The sequence below is a fragment of the Hevea brasiliensis genome, chromosome 11 (genome assembly GCF_030052815.1).
Source record: "Hevea brasiliensis isolate MT/VB/25A 57/8 chromosome 11, ASM3005281v1, whole genome shotgun sequence".
NCBI classification, from domain to species: domain Eukaryota; kingdom Viridiplantae; phylum Streptophyta; class Magnoliopsida; order Malpighiales; family Euphorbiaceae; genus Hevea; species Hevea brasiliensis.
Genome location: NC_079503.1, coordinates 72,799,090 through 72,818,916, shown reverse-complemented (window position 1 = coordinate 72,818,916; position 19,827 = coordinate 72,799,090). Strand labels below are relative to the sequence as shown.

The following is a 19,827-nucleotide window of genomic DNA, read 5'->3' as shown; positions in this document are numbered from 1 at the left end:
ATATTGTGCAATTTATTAATTTATTAATACAAATAAATAAACAAATATTATATTGTGCAATTTATAAATTTGATCCATATAATATTTACTTGTAAGATTTTTAGATAAATCATGAAATATTATGGTAAAATTATTTTGGCCCTCTTAATTTTAAATATGTATTATCACACTCATAAATTTTTAATGGTTCTATAAATTACAAACGTAAACACAAAATAAGTTTGCAATACGATATAAATATTTTAGCATAATTATTATTGAAAAAAACAAAGACACAAGACACAAAAGATATGTTAATAAAAATATATTTATTATATTTTAGACATAATATATGTATATATTATATTTTAAATACAAAATGTATAATTATTTAAAAATAAAATATATTTTTATTTAATTATAAAATTTGAATGGAGCTAATGACCATTTTGTTAATAGAATAAAATTTGAGAGTTGTAATTATTTTCAAATTGAATGGCGCAAAAAATTCAAATCTTTGCGAGTTTTAGCTTTTTAATTCAATTCTTCTAATTTTGAATCAAATTTTAAAAATTTGTTCAATTTTAAAATTGAGATTGGGAGAGTATTCCTAATTTGATATGGCAGCGACATAGCAGCATAGGTTTATTTTTTTTATTTTATATTGTGAGACCCGCATGACACAAGAAAAAATGTTACCATTAAATTTGTTATTTTTCATTGTTATACATTAGTATCCTTCACAAATGGTGAATCCACAAACGTAAACACAATGTTATCCGGTATTACAAACCTTTCGGGTTGCAAGGACGAGAACCTTGACCTTTTTACCCTGAATATGAAGCAAATATGTACTGTGAGATTGATAAAAGAAAATGATCACTGACTGCATTTCTAAAATAAAAAATAATCCATATATTTCCAAAATCTTTGTACTTTGGCAACAGCCATAAAATCCTCTGTTTAGGAAAGGATGATGACAAGTAATCATCATCCCGCTCGTTGAAGCCACAACCTTTGGTCGTTTTGAGAGCCTAGAGAGATGAAGAAAAACCTCTGATAATTATAGACTCGTTGGAGTGTGGATTGTGAAGAAGCTTAAGGTAACAGGAATGTTTGATTATTTGCAACTGGAAGGAGAAATGTTTGATTATTTGCAGCCGGAAGGAGAACTAAGGGGAAAAGAGAGAGGAGAGGGGAGACAAATTTGAAGTTGAGGAGAGAGAGAGAGAGAAAGAGAATTGTTATGTGGGTCTCACAATATAAAAACAAAAAAAAAAGGCTAATTATTAGGTGCACCCGGTGCACTAAAAAATAGTGCTCCCTCTCTCACAGAAAGTGGGTCCTTCCTATTATATAGGAAGTGGATCCTACATGATTGTGAGAGAAGGTGTATGTGCACCGGGTGCACCTAATAATTCCTCAAAAAAAAAAACCACATAAACTGCCATGTCACTACCATTTTAGATTGAGTACATACACTCCCCTTAATCTCATTTTCAAAATTGGATAAAATTTAACTAAAATTTTCAAAATTTGGTTAATTGATCCAAAATTAGAAGAATTCGATTAGAATGCCAAAGCTCGTAAAAGTTTGAATTTTTGGTGTCATTAGACTTAATAAATATTATTTTAGTCATTTAACATATAAATAATGACAAATTATATCAAATTAGGATGAAATTACCATTTCGTTTATAGAACAAAAATCTGAAAGACACATTTATTTCAAATGAAAAAAACGTGATTAACTTGTGTTTTTTGACAAACCCAAAAGTCTAACTTATAATGTACCCTTATAAGAATCACTTTAAGTGGAAACTAAAATGGTAAGCTTTTTGGAATGATGATCTTTCTTACATTAAAGGCTAAAACCAAGTTATATGGTGCTACTTTATAATTTCCCTTGAAACTAAATTTTGTTTGACCTAAGGTGTAGAAAAATCACCTATTCATTACGGTAGTTTAAGGTGGCATAATGGATTGCCCATCAATCAATTCTCAAAATCATATCAAAATACATCATATTAAATAGAAACCAAATATGTTGGAAGATCTCCACTCCCAACACATATGAGACATGATAAAGACTATCTCAACCTCTAAAGGCATACATAAAGGATGAGTAGCCACACACAATAGGTACTCCAACTTGGATGAGGGTTTGTCATGCCTCCAAGCAAAGGCGTGATTAATAATAAAATGTGTGGGATTGGGATTTCCTAGCACATATGCCTCAAGTCAACACACAAAAGGGATTTATCAAATAAAAGCACTAGAAGCATACATGTTTATATTGATGAGTTAGAGTGAACTCAAACTTGTCATTGACTTGACTAACCTAATCTTAGATAGAGATGACAATTATTTTTGAATCCAATGCAATCCGTTATAAATTTAATCAATTTTCTTTAATTTTGTCCTAACCTTAATTTTATGCAAGGTAGGAGTGGAAAGACTTCTCTTTACTCTAAATTCTTATAAATTACCCTACACAATAATATATTATTATTTTTATTAAAAATAATTTATTTTATGCATTTAAATATTATAATTTTAGTAAAAATATAAATATATTATTAAAATTATGTTTAAATTTTACATTTTATTTTTAATAAATAAATTTATATCATATAATAATAAATTAAAATGAATTTAAAAAGAAAGAAAAGTTTTTTACTTGAAAATCCATCTCGCCTCACTCCCATCGAGGAAATCCCTACCCTGATTCTGAACTTTTGTGAGATAAATACAGAGAGCAATCACCCTAACCCGCTCGTTGCGATTCATAATCTTAATTATGTCCTATGCCTCGTGCACCTTTATCTACAAAACATTGGCCTTGTTGGTCATTGAATCGATCACCTTCGTTTTTTTTTGGTATAATATGAGGATTCGAATCTTGAACTCTCAGGTTATTACAATAGTGCCATAGCCGTTGTATTATGTCCACTCCCACGTTTTTTTTTTTCAAAGGCAAAATAAACCATGCCGGATTGCCTTATTGAGATGCTTTAGGTGGGCTATAAGTGTATGGGCTTGACAACACTAACCATAGATCCTTGAGGATATGCCCTAAAACTAGAGATGGCAACGGGTCGAATTTTTATATGTATCTGATCCGATCGAACCCTAATAAGATGAATTTGGGTAGTATATAATCGGATTTGGGATGAATTCGAATTTTAAATTTAATAACCATGACGGATTCGGATTTTATATGTTGAGTATCTATTACCCGAACCTGTTTATATAAATATTTAATTAAATATAAAAAATATATATATTTTAATAATATTTATAAATTTTTATATATTTTATTTTATATAAAATAAAATTGAAAAATTTTATGAAGTTATTAAAATTTTAAAATATAAATTATTAATAAAAATAATTTTTTATATGGATTATTAATTAAATATATAAAATTAAATGGGTTCGAGTATTTTTTGGGTAATAATAATCGGACGAGTTCGGGTAGTTGAGAATAAATTTTAACTGGGTTTGAGACGGGTTCGAGTTTTGAGAATATTAATCGAATTCAGGTAGGGTGATTTTCGCAAGTACCTTACTCGTTGTCATCCCTTCTTGAAACTAATGGATGTCCTTGGAGAAGTCATCTACTTTTCCGCATTTTACTTTAAATAAGCTTTTGAAGCTAATAAGGAAGCAAACATTTTAATATTGCCCACACACTGTGTACTATTTTCTACTGTGCCCCAAAGTATAAGCTAGCTATTGCTTCAATACTAAACCTGACATTTTCTCTAGTTTTCTTTTATCCACCTATTAAGCCACCTTGCTCTAAAAATGTATTTTAAATTATTATAAAGTTAAATAATAATAATAATAATAATAATAATAATAATAATAATAATATGGAGATACCCTTCTTGTCCCACTTCCATTAATAATTTTTTTCTCTATCCAAATATATGATGAGATTATAAATATGAAAATAACAAAATATGCCCCTGTTTTATTTTATTTTTATTTCTATTATTGAATTAAAATTTATTATACATCACCAATAAGTGTTGGAGTGATAAAATTCATTATATTATTAAAAAGAAAACTCATAAAATTTAATTATTATAAAAAATATTATTAGAAAGGGCAATCACGAATTCAAAAAAATTAATTTTCTTTAAATCGTAAAATGGATATAAAGAAATATCTAATGAATTAAAAACTAATTCATTATTTGCCACCTTTACATATAGTTCATACGTTATAGGTGTCTAATCTAATTTCAATATCAACCAATTGAAAGAGTTCAAGGATACATTAAAATTGTGCTGGCTTTGTATCGCTTTATTGAATTATGCTCAATATTGCTACCTCATTTATTTATTATTATTATTATTATTATTATTATTATTATTATTATTATTGTTATTATTATTATTGATTTGATTCAAATTGAAATTTTAATTAAGAACCTAAAATTTTAAAGATAACTCCAAAATCATTGGATAGGAATAGCACTACCCAATTGAGAACTCATCCCGATCCCTTGTTGAATCCATAATCATGATATGTCCTGTTAGCCTCCCTGCCCTGACCCATTATCATCTTGCCCTGATTTTTATTTGATAAAAAATATAATATATTTTTTTTAAGTTGTAATATTATAGTATGCACTCAAAACATTAAAAAAAATAATATCTCTTATAAATATATAAATATAATTATTTCCTAAATTAAGAAATAGTGAGTCGCATAAGAAAGAAAGCATGTGCTTCAAAAGCACACAATAATTTATCACAATATTAAGTTATTTAAATAATAACATTTTATTTTATAAATATATTTGTATTATTTTTTTTATTTTCTTACAACTTAATAACATTTAAATTTAATATAAATATATATTATTTATGATAATATATAAAAATATATTTAAGCTAAAATTGGATATTCATTCTTGTCTCTCTCAAATCCACATTTGTTTTTAACTCTACTCAAATACTTAGCAAAATAAAGACGAAAATATCAAAACTTGACCCACTCCGTTTTTATTTTTATTTTTTTTATAATCTATGCAATTTTACTAAATTATGGTAAGAAAAAACTTAACATGGAAGCTTATAACTAAATCCTAGGGATGGCAATAGATCGAATATTTATAGATTTTTTATTCAATTAAACTTTAATAAAATGGGTTTGACACGGATCCAAGCAATTAAACTTTAATAAAATGGGTTTGAGACAGATTCAAGTTTGAGGAATACTACCCGTGATGGTTCTGGTTTGCGTTTTGCATGTAGAATACTTATTCCCAAACCTATTCATATAAATAATTAAAAAAATATATAATATATATTTTTATAATAATATTTATATTATATATATATTTATATATTATATTTTAAATAAATAGAATTTAAATATTTTATAGAATTATTAAATTTTTAAAATATAAATTATTAATTAAAAATATTTTTTTATGTAGAATATTAATTAAAATATATAAAATTAAATAGGTTTGACTATTATTCGAGTGATAATAATTGGGATTGAGATGATTTTGAATAGTATGTATATTAAGCGGGTTTAAGTTCAAGTATGATAATTTTCATGAATACCGTACTTGTTATAATTCTTACTAAACCCCGGTCAACAAACATCCGTTAAGAATTCAATCTAAGAAGCATCGTGTTAAGTGATGAAGCCTAACAGAGATCGAATCCATCACTCCATTTTATCATAATTTCTGTCATTGAACCAAAATTCATTGTGCCCGAAAATTATATAATGTTGTAAGAGCAAATAAGAATAATGGTTCCTCTCTTATAAAAATATGGATCTCCTCTCTATATCTATATCGTAGAAAGTAGACACTATATAATTGTCCAAAAAATAATATATGTGTATCAAGAATATTGAATAATCTCTTTCCTTTGTGTGTTCAACCTAATTTTAATATCAACCAAAGGAAAGAGAGGAGACTAAGGATACATGTGTCTGAGAGAACGAGAGAGAGAGAGAGAGAGACAGAGAAGGGTAAAGGGTTTGAGTGGAAATCAAGCAAAACCAAAAAAAATAAAACTAACACTTCGATTTTTCCCAATATGAAGGCAAGCATATATGCGATATATAGTGCATATGATCCAAAAAGACATAAGATCGTCTTTCATTCCATTCTCCATAAAATAAACCCACTCATTGCACCTTTTAACCCTTTTAAGCATTTCTTCAAGTGCACATCTCTAGGCAAAGTGACTGTGTAGCAAAGTGAAGCTGCTAAAGAATCAATCTTTATGTCCAACCCTAACCCACTTGTTCTTTCGTGCTTGCCCTGCCTTTCAACTATTCTAGGGCTTGTCCGAGGCTGTCCTCCTTCTCTATCTATATGTATATAAGCTTCTGCTTTGTGTCTTCTCTGGTGTTGTCATCCACATTCACTAAGCTAGCTTTGAGCTGCTTCTGGTTTCTTTCATAGCCATGGAAAGTAACATTCGCTTCTACTGCAATAGAGTTTGCCTTGCAATATTTCTGCTCCATCTTTCTCTTGCTGCCAATAACTGTGGTAAGTTTTTCTTTTTTTTTTTTCCCTTAATTTTTTCCTTATATTGTATTGCCAAATTACATTAAAAAAAAACTGAATAACACAAATTTATGGCCATCATGAATTCATATAGGAAATTCTTATATACGCTCGGTTCGTCATAGATTTAAAATATAATATATCCATATATTTATATTTTTTATGATGAATTAAATTTTTCCTAAATTATTACTCTATAAAATATATAGAATATATTAATCTTATTATTATAAAAATCTAAATGGGTATGCAACTATTTACGTTGTTGCCAATTCCTTCAAGTCTAAGCATAGTTATTATATATCCCATGACCTTTTCTTTTTTTTTTTATATATATATATATATTTCACTGAATATTCACCATTATTATATTTGTGTAGTGCTCTTTAGATTAAACAAGGCCATTAAGTGACAAGTAGCCTCATGATTAAGCAAATGATACTCCTAAACCCATCAAAATATTAAAACATTTAATTCCCTTTCAAAATGTGATTTCACCAATAACTTAGCCTCATAATATTTATGAGAAATGCATATTCTAACATTGTTTTCTTTTTAGAAAATTTTTTTGATTATTATATAATAATGAGTAATGCAATTAATATTGAGCAATCATTATATATTGCATGCATGATACTGACGTAATTTTATTTGAGCAGAAGCAAGAAAATCTATGCATCTACTTAGAGGTCCAATGCACCCAACAAGTTCAATAATCCAACACCTAAAAAATTTCAAAGTAACAAAGCATTTTGATTTGGCTTCATTACTTGTCCAGAAAGAAACTATGAATCCATCTAACACTGACCCTTATGTGAGTTCACCATTTTCTTTGCCACCTTATGATTCCTTGTCACCAAATCCATTGCCCGAAAATGCCCCTCCATTTTGCATTTATCCCCCAAATACCCCTCTTCCCCCTTCCACAACAATTCCAACTCCATCAGGATCAACTCCTAATTTGCCACCCCCCTCACCCTTCTCTTATATACCACCTACTCTTCCAATTCCAAGTCCACCTCCAGGCCCAATTGGTGTGGTACCGAGCCCACCGGAAACTACACCTATCCCAAATCCACCTGAAATAGTCCCTAGCCCACCCACCCTCATTCCAGGCCCACCAGAAACTGTACCCAGTCCAATAACTTATATGCCAAGCCCACCAGGGTCAGTTCTGAGCCCACCTTATCCCGAGTTTAGTCCACCAACTTTTGTTCCATCTCCAACAGGCTATGTTCCGAGCCCTACAATTTTTCTACCGCCGGTGGTATATCCGCCACCAATAGGGCCACCACCTCCGAGAACAGGCCCACCACAGGCCCTTTGGTGTGTAGCAAAGCCTTCAGTGCCAGACCCAATCATTCAAGAAGCTATGAACTACGCTTGTGCATCCGGTGCTGATTGCGACTCTATTCAGCCAAATGGGTCATGCTTTGAACCCAATACATTGTTTGCACATGCTTCCTATGCTTTTAATAGTTATTGGCAAAGGACAAAAGTGGCTGGTGGCACTTGTTCCTTTGGAGGGACTGCCATGCTTGTTACTGTGGATCCAAGTGAGTTTCTAAATTCGACTAAGTCCTTAAATAATTTTAATATCATTAAGCAAAAATTAATTATTTTAATTGTGCTAAAATCCACTCTTTTACATCTTTTTACAGGTTATGATGGTTGCCATTTTGTATACTCTTGATGAGATCATGACAAAACTTAGTCTTTTGGAGAAGCTAAGAGGACAGTCCAGAAAACGGATCTCCATTTCTTTTCATAAATTAATAAGAGAGATAGATTTATTTTTTTTCTCCAAAATCAGTCAAGCCTAAAAATTTTGCAAGTAAATATTCATAGCCACCCACCCTTCTCTCTCTCTCTCTCTCTCTCTCTCTCTCTCTCTCTCTCTCATGAAAATTGTATAAGCAACATTTGTTGGATCATAAATGAGATATTAAGAAAGTTTATGTAAGTTGCTTTAGGATGCAAGAAGTGAACACAAATTCTATATTTATATTATAATTTTTTTTAAAGCAAAGTTAATTAATTGTATTTTAAAATCAAAATTATTTTAAGTTTATGTACTACCAACTCAAAACTCACATATGTAATGTATTTATTTAAAACCCAAAATTTTTAACTTATTATGTTAAGATGGAAAGAGTGATGGAAAGGGTCACCGAACCTCTCAATTTTTGTATTTTATATTATAATTTAAGGTCAAATTTGTAAATTTTGTTGGCCAAACTTGTTTAGACAGGTTTATTACAATTTAACCCCTCTTTTTTAGTTACCTCTCTGAACATTTCACTACCTTTAAGTTTTCTTTCCTTAGGAACTTTGAGGAATGTTCTGTCCCCAAGTATATATCTGGCTACTCTAGGTAAGGGGTATTACACCTATGTCTCATTCAGTATGCCAAAAAACTGTTTGTTGTGAAACAATAAGCTAGCTAATAGTTTAAATTTTATTGGTATGCTAGATATTGGGTCTATCAATCATTTTATTAGGCTCTCCAACTTCCGAATCAAACGAAAAGGCAACTATTTACATAGTTTCGCCATAAAACTTTATGTTCAACTCACAATAAATGCAAACTGAAATTGAAAATGATTATATGAATTGAAATTGGATTGATTGATTGCTGAGAACATAAAAAAAAGGCTTGAAAATTGAAATAGACTACTAAAAATAAAGACGAGGATTTGAATTGAAAATAACAGGATAATTGACAGAAGTTTAGTCTTGAGTTGTTGACGTTGATTGGTTGGGGGTCTTTTACATTTATAGTACTTCTTCTTTCATATGCTCTCATGAAAGGTTCTGGATCCTCCATTCCTTCACTTACGCGGTGATAGTTACTTCTTCTTCTAGTAACTTCTTAACTTCCTACTTTTATTTTAATTGCTCCCTTTTTCTCATCTCTAAATAACTATCCATTAATTAATTTAATCACTTTAGGCCTCTTAATTTAATTAATAAAATAACATTAATATTACAAAAATAATTTTTTTTTTTGCATAAGTTAATTTTCAATGACCCTAAAAAATTATTTTTAGTGAAAATAATTTCAAATTAAAAAGAAATGATACACTTAATTTATCCTAATTGCGCCATGTGTCCCATATCAATATTTGAAATATGTAAAGGAGGGAAATATTCAATAGCATTCTCACATGACATTGAGGTAGTCCAACAAGTATACTCCCCAACTAACACTCTGTTTGGATACGGACAAAAGAGAGGAAAGAAAATAATTAAAAGAAAATGAATTGGGATTAATACTTTTTTTTATTTAGAAATAAAGGAAAAAAAAGAGAAAGGAAGAAAATAATTTTTATTATTTTTTATTTAATTTAAAGAAAAAATAATAAAAATGTGAGATTATATATTAAAATTATAATATTATTTTTTTAATTTTTTTTAAATATATAAAATAAAATTATAAATTTATTATATTTTTTTCTTTTTATTTTTTTATTTAAATATAAATAAAAAAAAATAATAAAAAAATATTTTTTTATTTTTTATTCTTTATTTTTCTTTTTCCCTTAAAAATTTGTAGAGGAGGAAGATCACCTATGGGAGGTGGGGAACTGCTCTCCTACGACCCTTTAAGGACCCACGTCATTTAATGCCTCAGAGGACTAAGGAGGTGTTTGGTTTACCTGTTGAGTGCAGTTGATAGCTGATAGATATCCAAACAGGTAAATTATAGTGTTTGGCAAGCTTAAAAAAATAAAGTTGATAGTTGATGGGCAACTGATATGATACCCATCAGCTGCAGTTTATATCAGCTCTATTTTTAGAGCTGTTTCTCATCAGCTGATAGCTGATTTGGTTTTATTTTTTATTTTGACCATATTATCCTTTTTTATTTAACTTAAAAATTAATATTATTAATATTTTTATTTTTTCATTTGTAATTTTAACATTTTAATTAACGTATTTCAATTTTGATAAAATATTTTTTATTAATAACATAAAATATAAAATATTTATTTATATCTAAAAACTTAAAATTAATTATAAATTTTTCTATTAACAATAATAATTATTTTATTATTTTATTTATATTTTTAAAATTATTTAATTATCTTAAAAAATAATTATTTTCTTATTTCAATAATAAAATAAATGATATAATATAAAAGATTAATGATTATATATTTATTTAAATAATATAATATATTAATTTAATAATTATATATTTAATTTAATAATAAAATAAATAATATAATATAATAAATTTATAATTTTATATTTATTTAAATAATAAAATAAATTATATAATATATACCCTTATTAGTTATTTCACATAATAATAATTAAATATAATTTATTGAACACTTAATATATCAGTTAACAGTAATAATTATTAACTATTTATCAATTATATTCAACAAATATTTTATTTATATTCAATAGTTCATTGTGTATGCTAAACCCTATTAAAGAAAGAGCTAATTAACTTGTCATGTCTAGCCGACCGATGCATTAAACACTCAACTGCCCACCACACGCAACGTGGCAATTCCAATACCTTTGACCACCACATTCGGATATTGTGGTTTTTAAGTACATGTCCCTTAACCATCCAAACAAGGTTTTATCTCTGTCAACTGTAGTGGTTGATTCATAATGCATTAGCAATACAGGGCCCTTCTATTTAGCATATACACGTGGTGTAAGATTATTGAACACATATAATATCAATTTCCGTCAGTACTAAGTTCTCAATTCTAAAACGTATATTCCGTGGTTACTTAAATCCTATTTCACATTGAGTTGGAGAGTTTAAAATTATTTTTTTAATAAAAATATAATTTTAAATATTATTAAAAAAATAATTAAAAAAAAATTATTTTATTATTTTAATATTTTTATAATTAAAATTAATTAAATTTAATTTTTAATTATTTTTTAATATTTTTTAATTAATATATTTAAAAAAATGATTTTTTCAACAGTAGTTTCAACAATAATACTAGACAGATCTTTAATTTTTTAACTTATGATCTGATTGTCATTATTATTAAAATTACTGTTAAAAAAATTATTTTTTTTAAATATTAATTAGAGAATATTAAAAAATTATTAAAAATTAAATATGATTAATTTTAATAAAAATATAATTTTAAATATTATTAAAAAAAATAGTTTGAAAAAAATTATTTTATTATTTTAGTTAGCAGCAATACTTCTGTGGAGTTCTGGTTGTAATGCTTCTGGTAAAGAGGCAATATAGGTATGCCTGAGGTTGACATCATTGTAACCATTAAGTAGATAATAGCGTTGAGTCATGCGCTGATAGTGTCTATCAATGTCTGATCTTTTTAATTATTTTTTAATACTCTCTAATTAATATATTTAAAAAAGTGATTTTTTCAACAGCAGTTTCAACAGTAATGCCAAACAGATCCTTAGTTTTTTAACTTATAATCTGATTGCCATTGCTATTAAAATTACTGTTAAAAAAATTATTTTTTTAAATATTAATTAGTGAGTATTAAAAAATTATTAAAAATTAAATATGATTAATTTTAATTATAAAAATAATAAAATAATAAAATAATTTTTTCTAAACTATTTTTCTCAACGGCAGATAAAATGATGTTTTTATTTAAAAAATAGTTTCAGGTACGGGGGAGCAGAATTCGGTTTAATCTGAAAAATCGAACCGAGTCAATTCGGTTTAATCGGTTCGGTTTTAAAATAATTTCGGTTCGGTTCGATTTATAATTTTTGATAATTTTGATTAATTGGTTTGATACGATTATTTTTATAAAAAATAAAAAAAATCGAACCGAACCGAAATTATTAATATATATATATCAAGAAAAATCAAAGAAAACCGAACCGAACCCTAAGATTTTTGAGTTTTGATTTTTAATTTTTTTTGTTTTTATGTTTTTGTTATTTAGATTTAATGTTGAAAATATGAAATTTTATAAAATTCGGATTGATCAATTTAAAATCGAACTGAACCGATATTTATCAATTTGGTTCGGTTCGATTTTCTCTCATTAATCGGTTTGGTTTGATTTTTAAAATTTTTTATTTTTAATTTTTGGTTTTTTCGGTTCGATTCGATTTGGAATCGACTCGACCGTTTGCACACCCCTAGTTTAATTTACTTTTTATTTTTATAAAATATAATAAATATTTATATAATTTTTTAGAGCTAATATTATTATTTCATTCTTAATTAAATTAACTATTTGTCACTTTGATATTCATTTCTTCAGATTTCTAAGAAAGAGTAATTAAATAAATTATTAGTATTTTTTTTTATAAAAATGCAGTTATCCAATCATTTTTTTAATTACTGTAAGAACTCTAGATGTGACTATTTTTTATGAACAGAGCAAGTAGATTATTACTGAAAAAAAAAAAAAATCCTGAGGCCGAGTCTTTCTTTCCAAAGCACACCATTCCACCACGTGGCAGTCATCTGTATTACCATAGGTATCCAACTTATAAAAAAGATATGGGAATTAATTGTAAATTTGGAAGGAGTGATCATTTTGTTGACAGAATTAAATATAGAATAATAAATTATTTTTTATAAAAAAAAACAAGAATTAACTTGTAATTTTTTTGTCATTTTAAGGATTAACTTATAATTTACTCAACTTTAAACTATAAAATTAAATAAATTAAACCCATAAATTTACAAAGTATGTCAATTTAGCTCAAATTATAATACACATTACAAAAATGAGAATCCTATTACATTATTACACATATAAATTACTATTTAGTTCTTCAAATTTTACTAAAGTAATAAATATTTTTATATATTTTTCATGAATTTTTTTTAAAATATTTTTTTCAAAGAAAGTTCTTTTAAATAATATTTTGTTGTTAAAATTGTTGAATATTTATTAATTTTTAATTTTGCAGTAAAATTGAGAGATATTAAAATAAATTGATATTACATGGGGAAAAATAAGTCAATTTATACTCTCTTCGTCGATAAATAATAGCAATATTTAACTTTTTATTTTATTTAAAATTATTTGTCACATTTAAAAGACTAAGAAAATTTAAATATTTTTTTCTAATTTTACCCTTTATCTCTATAAAATACAATAAATATTTATACAATTTTCTAGAACTAATATTATCACATCTTTCTTAATAAACCAACTATTTGTCACTTTAATATTTATTTCTTTAAATTTTTAATAAAGGATAATTAAGTAAATTATTAGTATTTTTTTTATGAAAATGAGATTATTTAATTATTTTTTTAATCACCATAAAAATTTTAAATATGGCTATTATTTATAGATAGAGAGAGTAGATTATTACTGAAAAAAAAAAATCCTAAGGCTGGGTCTTTCTTTCCAAAGCACACCATTCCACCACGTGGCACCCATCTGTATCCCGTAGGTATCCAACTTATAAAAAAGATATGGGAATTAATTGTAAATTTGGATGCAGAGAACATTTTGTTGATAGAATTAAATATGGAACAATAAATTATTTTTTATAAGAAAAATACAAGAATTAACCTGTAATTTTTTTACATTTTAAGGACAAACTTATAATTTACTCAAATTTAAACTGTAAAATTGAATAAATTAAACCCTTAAATTTGCAAAATTTGACAAAATATGTCAATTTAGCTCAAATTATAATACACATTACAAAAGTGAGAATCCTATTACATTATTACACATATAAATTACTATTTAGTTCTTCAAATTTTACAAAAGTAATAAATGTTTTTATATATTTTTCAAGAAGTTTTTTTTAAAAAATATTTTTTCAAAGAAACTTTTTTTAAATAATATTTTGTTGTTAAAATTGTTGAATATTTATTAATTTTTAATTTTGCAATAAAATTGGGAGATATAAAAATAAATTGATATTACATAGGGAAAGAGGAGTCAATTTATAACTATTTATAAATTTTTTGGGGGCAAATTTGTAAATAAGGTTAAATTAAACTTTGTATAGGTTGGATTGAATTGAAAAGTGCGGGCTTAGCCAGTTGTCATATACCCAATGTCCATATAAAATCTGATCTTTTTGTTTTAGCCATTTTCCTTCCCTCCATATTTTGATTCATTCCAATGAACCCTAGTTGAAAAAGCTCTCTACAGTGCCACCGCCACTGCCACGGTCACTGTTCGCGCCACCCAAAAATGACCGTAGAATTAGAGGACGGTTATGCTGCGGAGAAGCTCTTTAACCAGGGTTACTCATACACCTACGATGATGTTATCTTTCTTCCTCACTACATCGACTTCCCCACCGACACTGTTTCTCTCTATACTAAGCTGTCACGGAATGTTCCTCTCTCTATTCCTTGTGTATCCTCTCCTATGGACACAGTCACTAAATGTTACATGGCTACTGCTATGGCTACTTTGGGAGTTATTGGTATTATTCATTCTAATGTGCCTCCTTCTCACCAAGCTGATATGGTTAGATTTGTTAAGTCTCGCCGCGTTCCTATTTTTTCTAATCCTATTTTAAAGTCCCCTGATTCCATGATTCTTGATCAGTTCGATGATGATAATTTGTGTAACACCCCCTACTTGGTCTACAGTATAGCAGAGCAAGACATGCTACATTCGGTGTCGGAATACCATATCTTATCTTACTTTATTCCTTTAATAATTTGTTCTCGTTATATTTTAAAAATAAATTATATTTCTAAAGGAGAAACTAACGGAATTTCCCCTATTTATTTTCAGTTGGCGTATTTCACTATTTACCTGCTTGAAAATTTTAATAACATTTTACAATAAAAATCTCTTCCATATTCATCATAATCATTTCATCATTTAGAATATTATCTATATATTTCAATTTCACATTCATTTTCGTACATTTCCATTCATGCTCAATTCATGTATAATTTTTTTTTCTCAAATTTCCTTAATTTACATGATTTACACACTAATTACATAAATTCATAATTTACATGATATACAATTTAATTACATATGAAAGAGTTAATTTATTAATTTACATCACATACATATTAAATATATTTTCATAACTTACATTACATTTGTCACACCCTACTCTTCTGTAAGATGTAACATGATCCCATAGCACATCTAATGAATTACCGTACTTCGCATACCGATAACCCATTAGATATACTACAAGAAATTTTAAACAATTTTTGTGAAACTTAAATCATTGATTAAAATCTGGTGTTATAAATTTTTTTTTTTTAAAATTTCGGCAGAGTGCCGGCTGTATTTTTAGAAAACAGTCCTTTAAACCTGAAAAGGAAAACACTCCCAATATGTTTTCTCAAATATAACTCTAATAACTTCATTTCAACTCACAATTCAAATCTCAATAATCAAATCAATTCATTTTCAATTCATTTTCAAACCAATCTCATCATAAAGAACATTTTATTGATTACAAGACTCAACATTTATATCACAATAATTTACATTTAATTACATACCAAAATATTTTACAAGAGTTTTTATATAACTACTCAAATAATTTACATACATATTATTACATGTATACATCAAAACTTGTGTAAATGGGTATACTTGGAGCTGCTATGTTCTTTTCACCTGCGACAGCATATAGAGCTATCGCTGAGTGGTGAACTCAATGGTGCATAACTATAATTTAAAACATAGTACAATATACCTTAACAAAAATTACAGCAATTAATTTGGAAATCTGGATACTCATCAAATGCCAAAACTCAAAATATTCATTGCCAATAATATAAATCATTTGTATAAAATGACTTTCATCACGAAATTCAATTTATCAAATCTTAACTAACCATTTAAGGTAATTCCAACAAAATTAATTATACATAAATCATAATTGAAATCACAATTCTTTACTATTCAAAAGCCATTCTTTATCTCAAAAACCATTCTTTATCTCAAAAGCCATTCTTTATCTCAAAAGCTGTTCTTTATCTCAAAAACCATTCTTTATCTCACTAACTATGCAAGACTAATCCGAAAGGGCCATCTTTTGGGTGATTCTAACTCTCTATGGTCGGGGAGGTCAAATCAGATTCTAACTCCCTATGGTTGGGGAGGTCGAATCATCGTGCACAGTACACATCACAATAATGAATCTTCCGAAAGGGTCATAACATAAAAACTTAGATCTAACCTCTAATAAGAGGAGAATCTAAGCCTGTGCACGTACCATGGTAATCAAAACACAACTAACTCCATTGTCTTCTCAACAAATGAGAGAGACGGGTAATAACCTAGTCAAACATCTATAGTGAGATATAAAACAATATCACAATCCTTTTAGTAAGCATAAATCACAATACAATTCGATTCAAATTCAATTCCAATATCCAATAATTTTTATGCTCATCACAATTCAAATAATAAATTTGCATTTTTCCATGCAAATTTCCCATCACAATTCAAAACATGTTCTATCACAATTTTCCAAAACATAATTTATTCAATCCACAACAATGCTTAATACTTATGGAAATACCATTTCACAAAGCTAAATTCATACATACTATAACAATTTCAATAATCATTGAATTAAATCCAATGCTTGTTAAACATAATACATAAGAAAAATATGTCATTTAATTATATGAAATATTCAGAACAAAATCAGTTAAAAACTAGTTGTGCACAAACCTGATTTGAGTCGCTCCTAGGCCTTGACTCAATGTTCTTTATGCTTCTCAATATCCTTATCAATTGAAACACACAATTTAAAGTGTTTCAGTACTCAATGAATTTGTTTCTAACCATAAAATCCAATATTTAAATTTTCTTGGTACTATTCCCTTCAATTCATTTCATTAGTCAACCTATAATGTTGACCCTTGATGCACTCTAAGTGAGTCAATTCTAATGTTACCAATACGTCACATTTTTTAGCCCTTTAGTGTTGGTATATGTTACCAAATTCATTTTCAAGTGTATTGCATTTTATTGTAATTTACCGGATTTCGGTGTACTATTTTGATCTAGCCGGATGACCTAGTTTCCTTGGTTTTTGGATTTTGGTCCAAACTACAAACTTGTAGGTCTATGTCTTATTAGGTCATTCTAAGTTGTGTAGACCAAGATATGGTCAATTTACTAATGCTGGACAAAATGCACTAAAATGGTAGGCTTAGGTCATTTTCACTTCGGCCAGTTTTGGTACCTGAATTTGTGCAAGCTATTTGGCTTGGTTCTATCCATTTCTGGGCTTTGATGTCTTCATAAGAATTGTAGATCTATGTCTAAACTATTCATGGTAAAAATTTTAGGTCATTTGGACCTGTTTTGAGTAAGTTATGGTCAAAACACTAACTGCTACTCAAATGGTCAATTTTCAGGCTTTCAAGTCACTAATCCGGATTTGGTCATTTTTCAAGTCACCTTCTAGGCAGAATTTAGGTAAGCTTCCTTCATGAAAGTTGGCACATTTTGTGCCTGGTTTCATCTCCAATTGGTCTCATACCAATTGGAGTCACACACTTAAGATTCTAAGCTAAAATGTACACTGCCCTATTACACATTGTTCATCACTTACCAATTACACATTCAAAACTTACCAAGTTAATCTTTCATGCCAATTCTGATTTGGTACCATACTATTAGCACACTTTACATCACATTTTGGTCATTTTGGACAGCTTGTAACCATTCTCAATATACACAATATAACTCAGAATTTTCAAAGTCCAATTACAACAATTTAACCACATGAACATACCTCATTTACATGTCTAAATCCAAACAATTATACACATACACATGCTGCCACCATAAGCACCATAATTCAACAAACCATTCCATGAAACTACACATTTCTAACCACACTTTAAAGTTGCCAAATTACACATCTCCTTCAAATTGCTTCCAAGCTTCCAAAACCAAGTGCACTATCACACATACACTTAGTATACATTATCCAAATTATTTCTATACACATAAACACTTATACCAACATCTTAAACTACCATTAACAAGTAAAAACAAGTTACAAATAGTTAATTTCCATGGTTGCCGAAATGGTGGTTCTCCATTAATCCATCAAACTTTAAAATTTCTTCCACAAAACAACTCCCTACAACATCCACTCAAAGTTTAATGAAGCAAGATTGAAAAATACTCACTTACCTCTTATGGACTTTCCTCAAAACTCCACCAAAACTTCCCTTTCTTGCTCCCAAAATGTTGCCCAAGCTGTATAAAACAACTTTAGTGAAGGATAATGGAAGAAAATTGGCTTGGATCATGGTGAGAGAGAGCTTGGCCATGGATGAATTTGAGAGAAGAAAAGGATTTGGCCACTTGAAGATTTGAGAGGAAGAAGGAAATGAAATGGTGATACACCTGTCCCTTAGTGTTTTTAATCTGTCCATAGTGCTCCACTAACTCCTACTTATCATTTAAAAAATGCAAATCTTTCTCTAATTGCAGTTATGCCCCAATTTTTCACTATTTGCATTATATGTAAATTTTCTTATTTTCATGATATTTTCCAAGTGTAATATCATTTATTTTTAATGGACACTTAGGTCAAAAGGCAACTCAAGATGTCAAATGACCACAATGCCCCTATTCAGGTTGCATTCTCGATTTTTCGGTAACACCGAGTTTTGTCGTTTTCTCGATTTCTCATTTTTCTTTGTACTAATTAATTAATTTTTCTTTGATATTTCTAAGGACATTTATACTTCAATAAGTCTTTAATTATGTCTCGAAACTAAATTCCAAGGGTTCCCTGCAGTCTTGGGGTCGGCTATTGCCTGCGCCATAACTTCCCCGTGCAGTCACCCATCGCTGCTGTGCTAGCTCGTTTAACTTAGTTTCATTTCATTGCTATTATTTTTCCTTTGTTTTTCTTGTATTTTATTTTCTTGTATTTCATTATTTTATGTCTCCTCACTAACAATTAAATATAGTTCTAGGCATCCTAGCTGTCCGGACCGATACTGATCACCGGAACAGTAGAATGCACTACCGAACATAGGGGTGTTGCAACATTACAACATGATAACTATTTACAAAATACAAAATATATTAGTATGGCCTATATGGGTCCTATCTACATACATTGCTGAGGAGGTGACAACCTTAGACACTTTGTAGATCCGGACTCCAAAATCCCAGTCTAATGTCCACTGGGCTATGTCTTCAGTACCTACGTGAGGAAACAATCTGTTACACTAAGCATTTCTGCTTAGTGGTGCAATAATACAACAAGAAAATAATATACAAATAAAGATAAAAATAAAGCCTAATTCATGTAGTCAAAAATTATTTTGATTTCATATAGAATTTTAATACTAAATATGTTTTGTCATTCTTGACATT

At 28.2% G+C, this 19,827-nt stretch overlaps 1 protein-coding gene and 1 pseudogene across 1 annotated transcript; both read left to right on the top strand.

The window, feature by feature from the left end:
- The first annotated feature begins 6,368 nt into the window (after window positions 1–6,368).
- Window positions 6,369–8,338, top strand: LOC110658477 (pollen-specific leucine-rich repeat extensin-like protein 4). The gene is made up of 3 exons (XM_021816103.2): window positions 6,369–6,511; window positions 7,189–8,085; window positions 8,191–8,338. Exons 1-3 carry the CDS (start codon window positions 6,427–6,429, stop codon window positions 8,220–8,222), a joined length of 1,014 nt encoding a protein of 337 aa, XP_021671795.1. The 5' UTR covers window positions 6,369–6,426; the 3' UTR covers window positions 8,223–8,338.
- Window positions 8,339–14,676: 6,338 nt separating this feature from the next.
- LOC110658524 (inosine-5'-monophosphate dehydrogenase 2-like) overlaps window positions 14,677–19,827 on the top strand; it is a 46,579-nt pseudogene continuing 41,428 nt past the window's right edge.

Bases quoted from the DNA above. Each gene is read 5' to 3' on its own strand.
- LOC110658477 (XM_021816103.2), top strand. From the start codon at position 6,427: ATGGAAAGTAACATTCGCTTCTACTGCAATAGAGTTTGCCTTGCAATA. The intron at 6,512-7,188 runs GTAAGTTTTTCT...TTATTTGAGCAG, and splicing joins TCTTGCTGCCAATAACTGTG to AAGCAAGAAAATCTATGCAT. The intron at 8,086-8,190 runs GTGAGTTTCTAA...ATCTTTTTACAG, and splicing joins GCTTGTTACTGTGGATCCAA to GTTATGATGGTTGCCATTTT.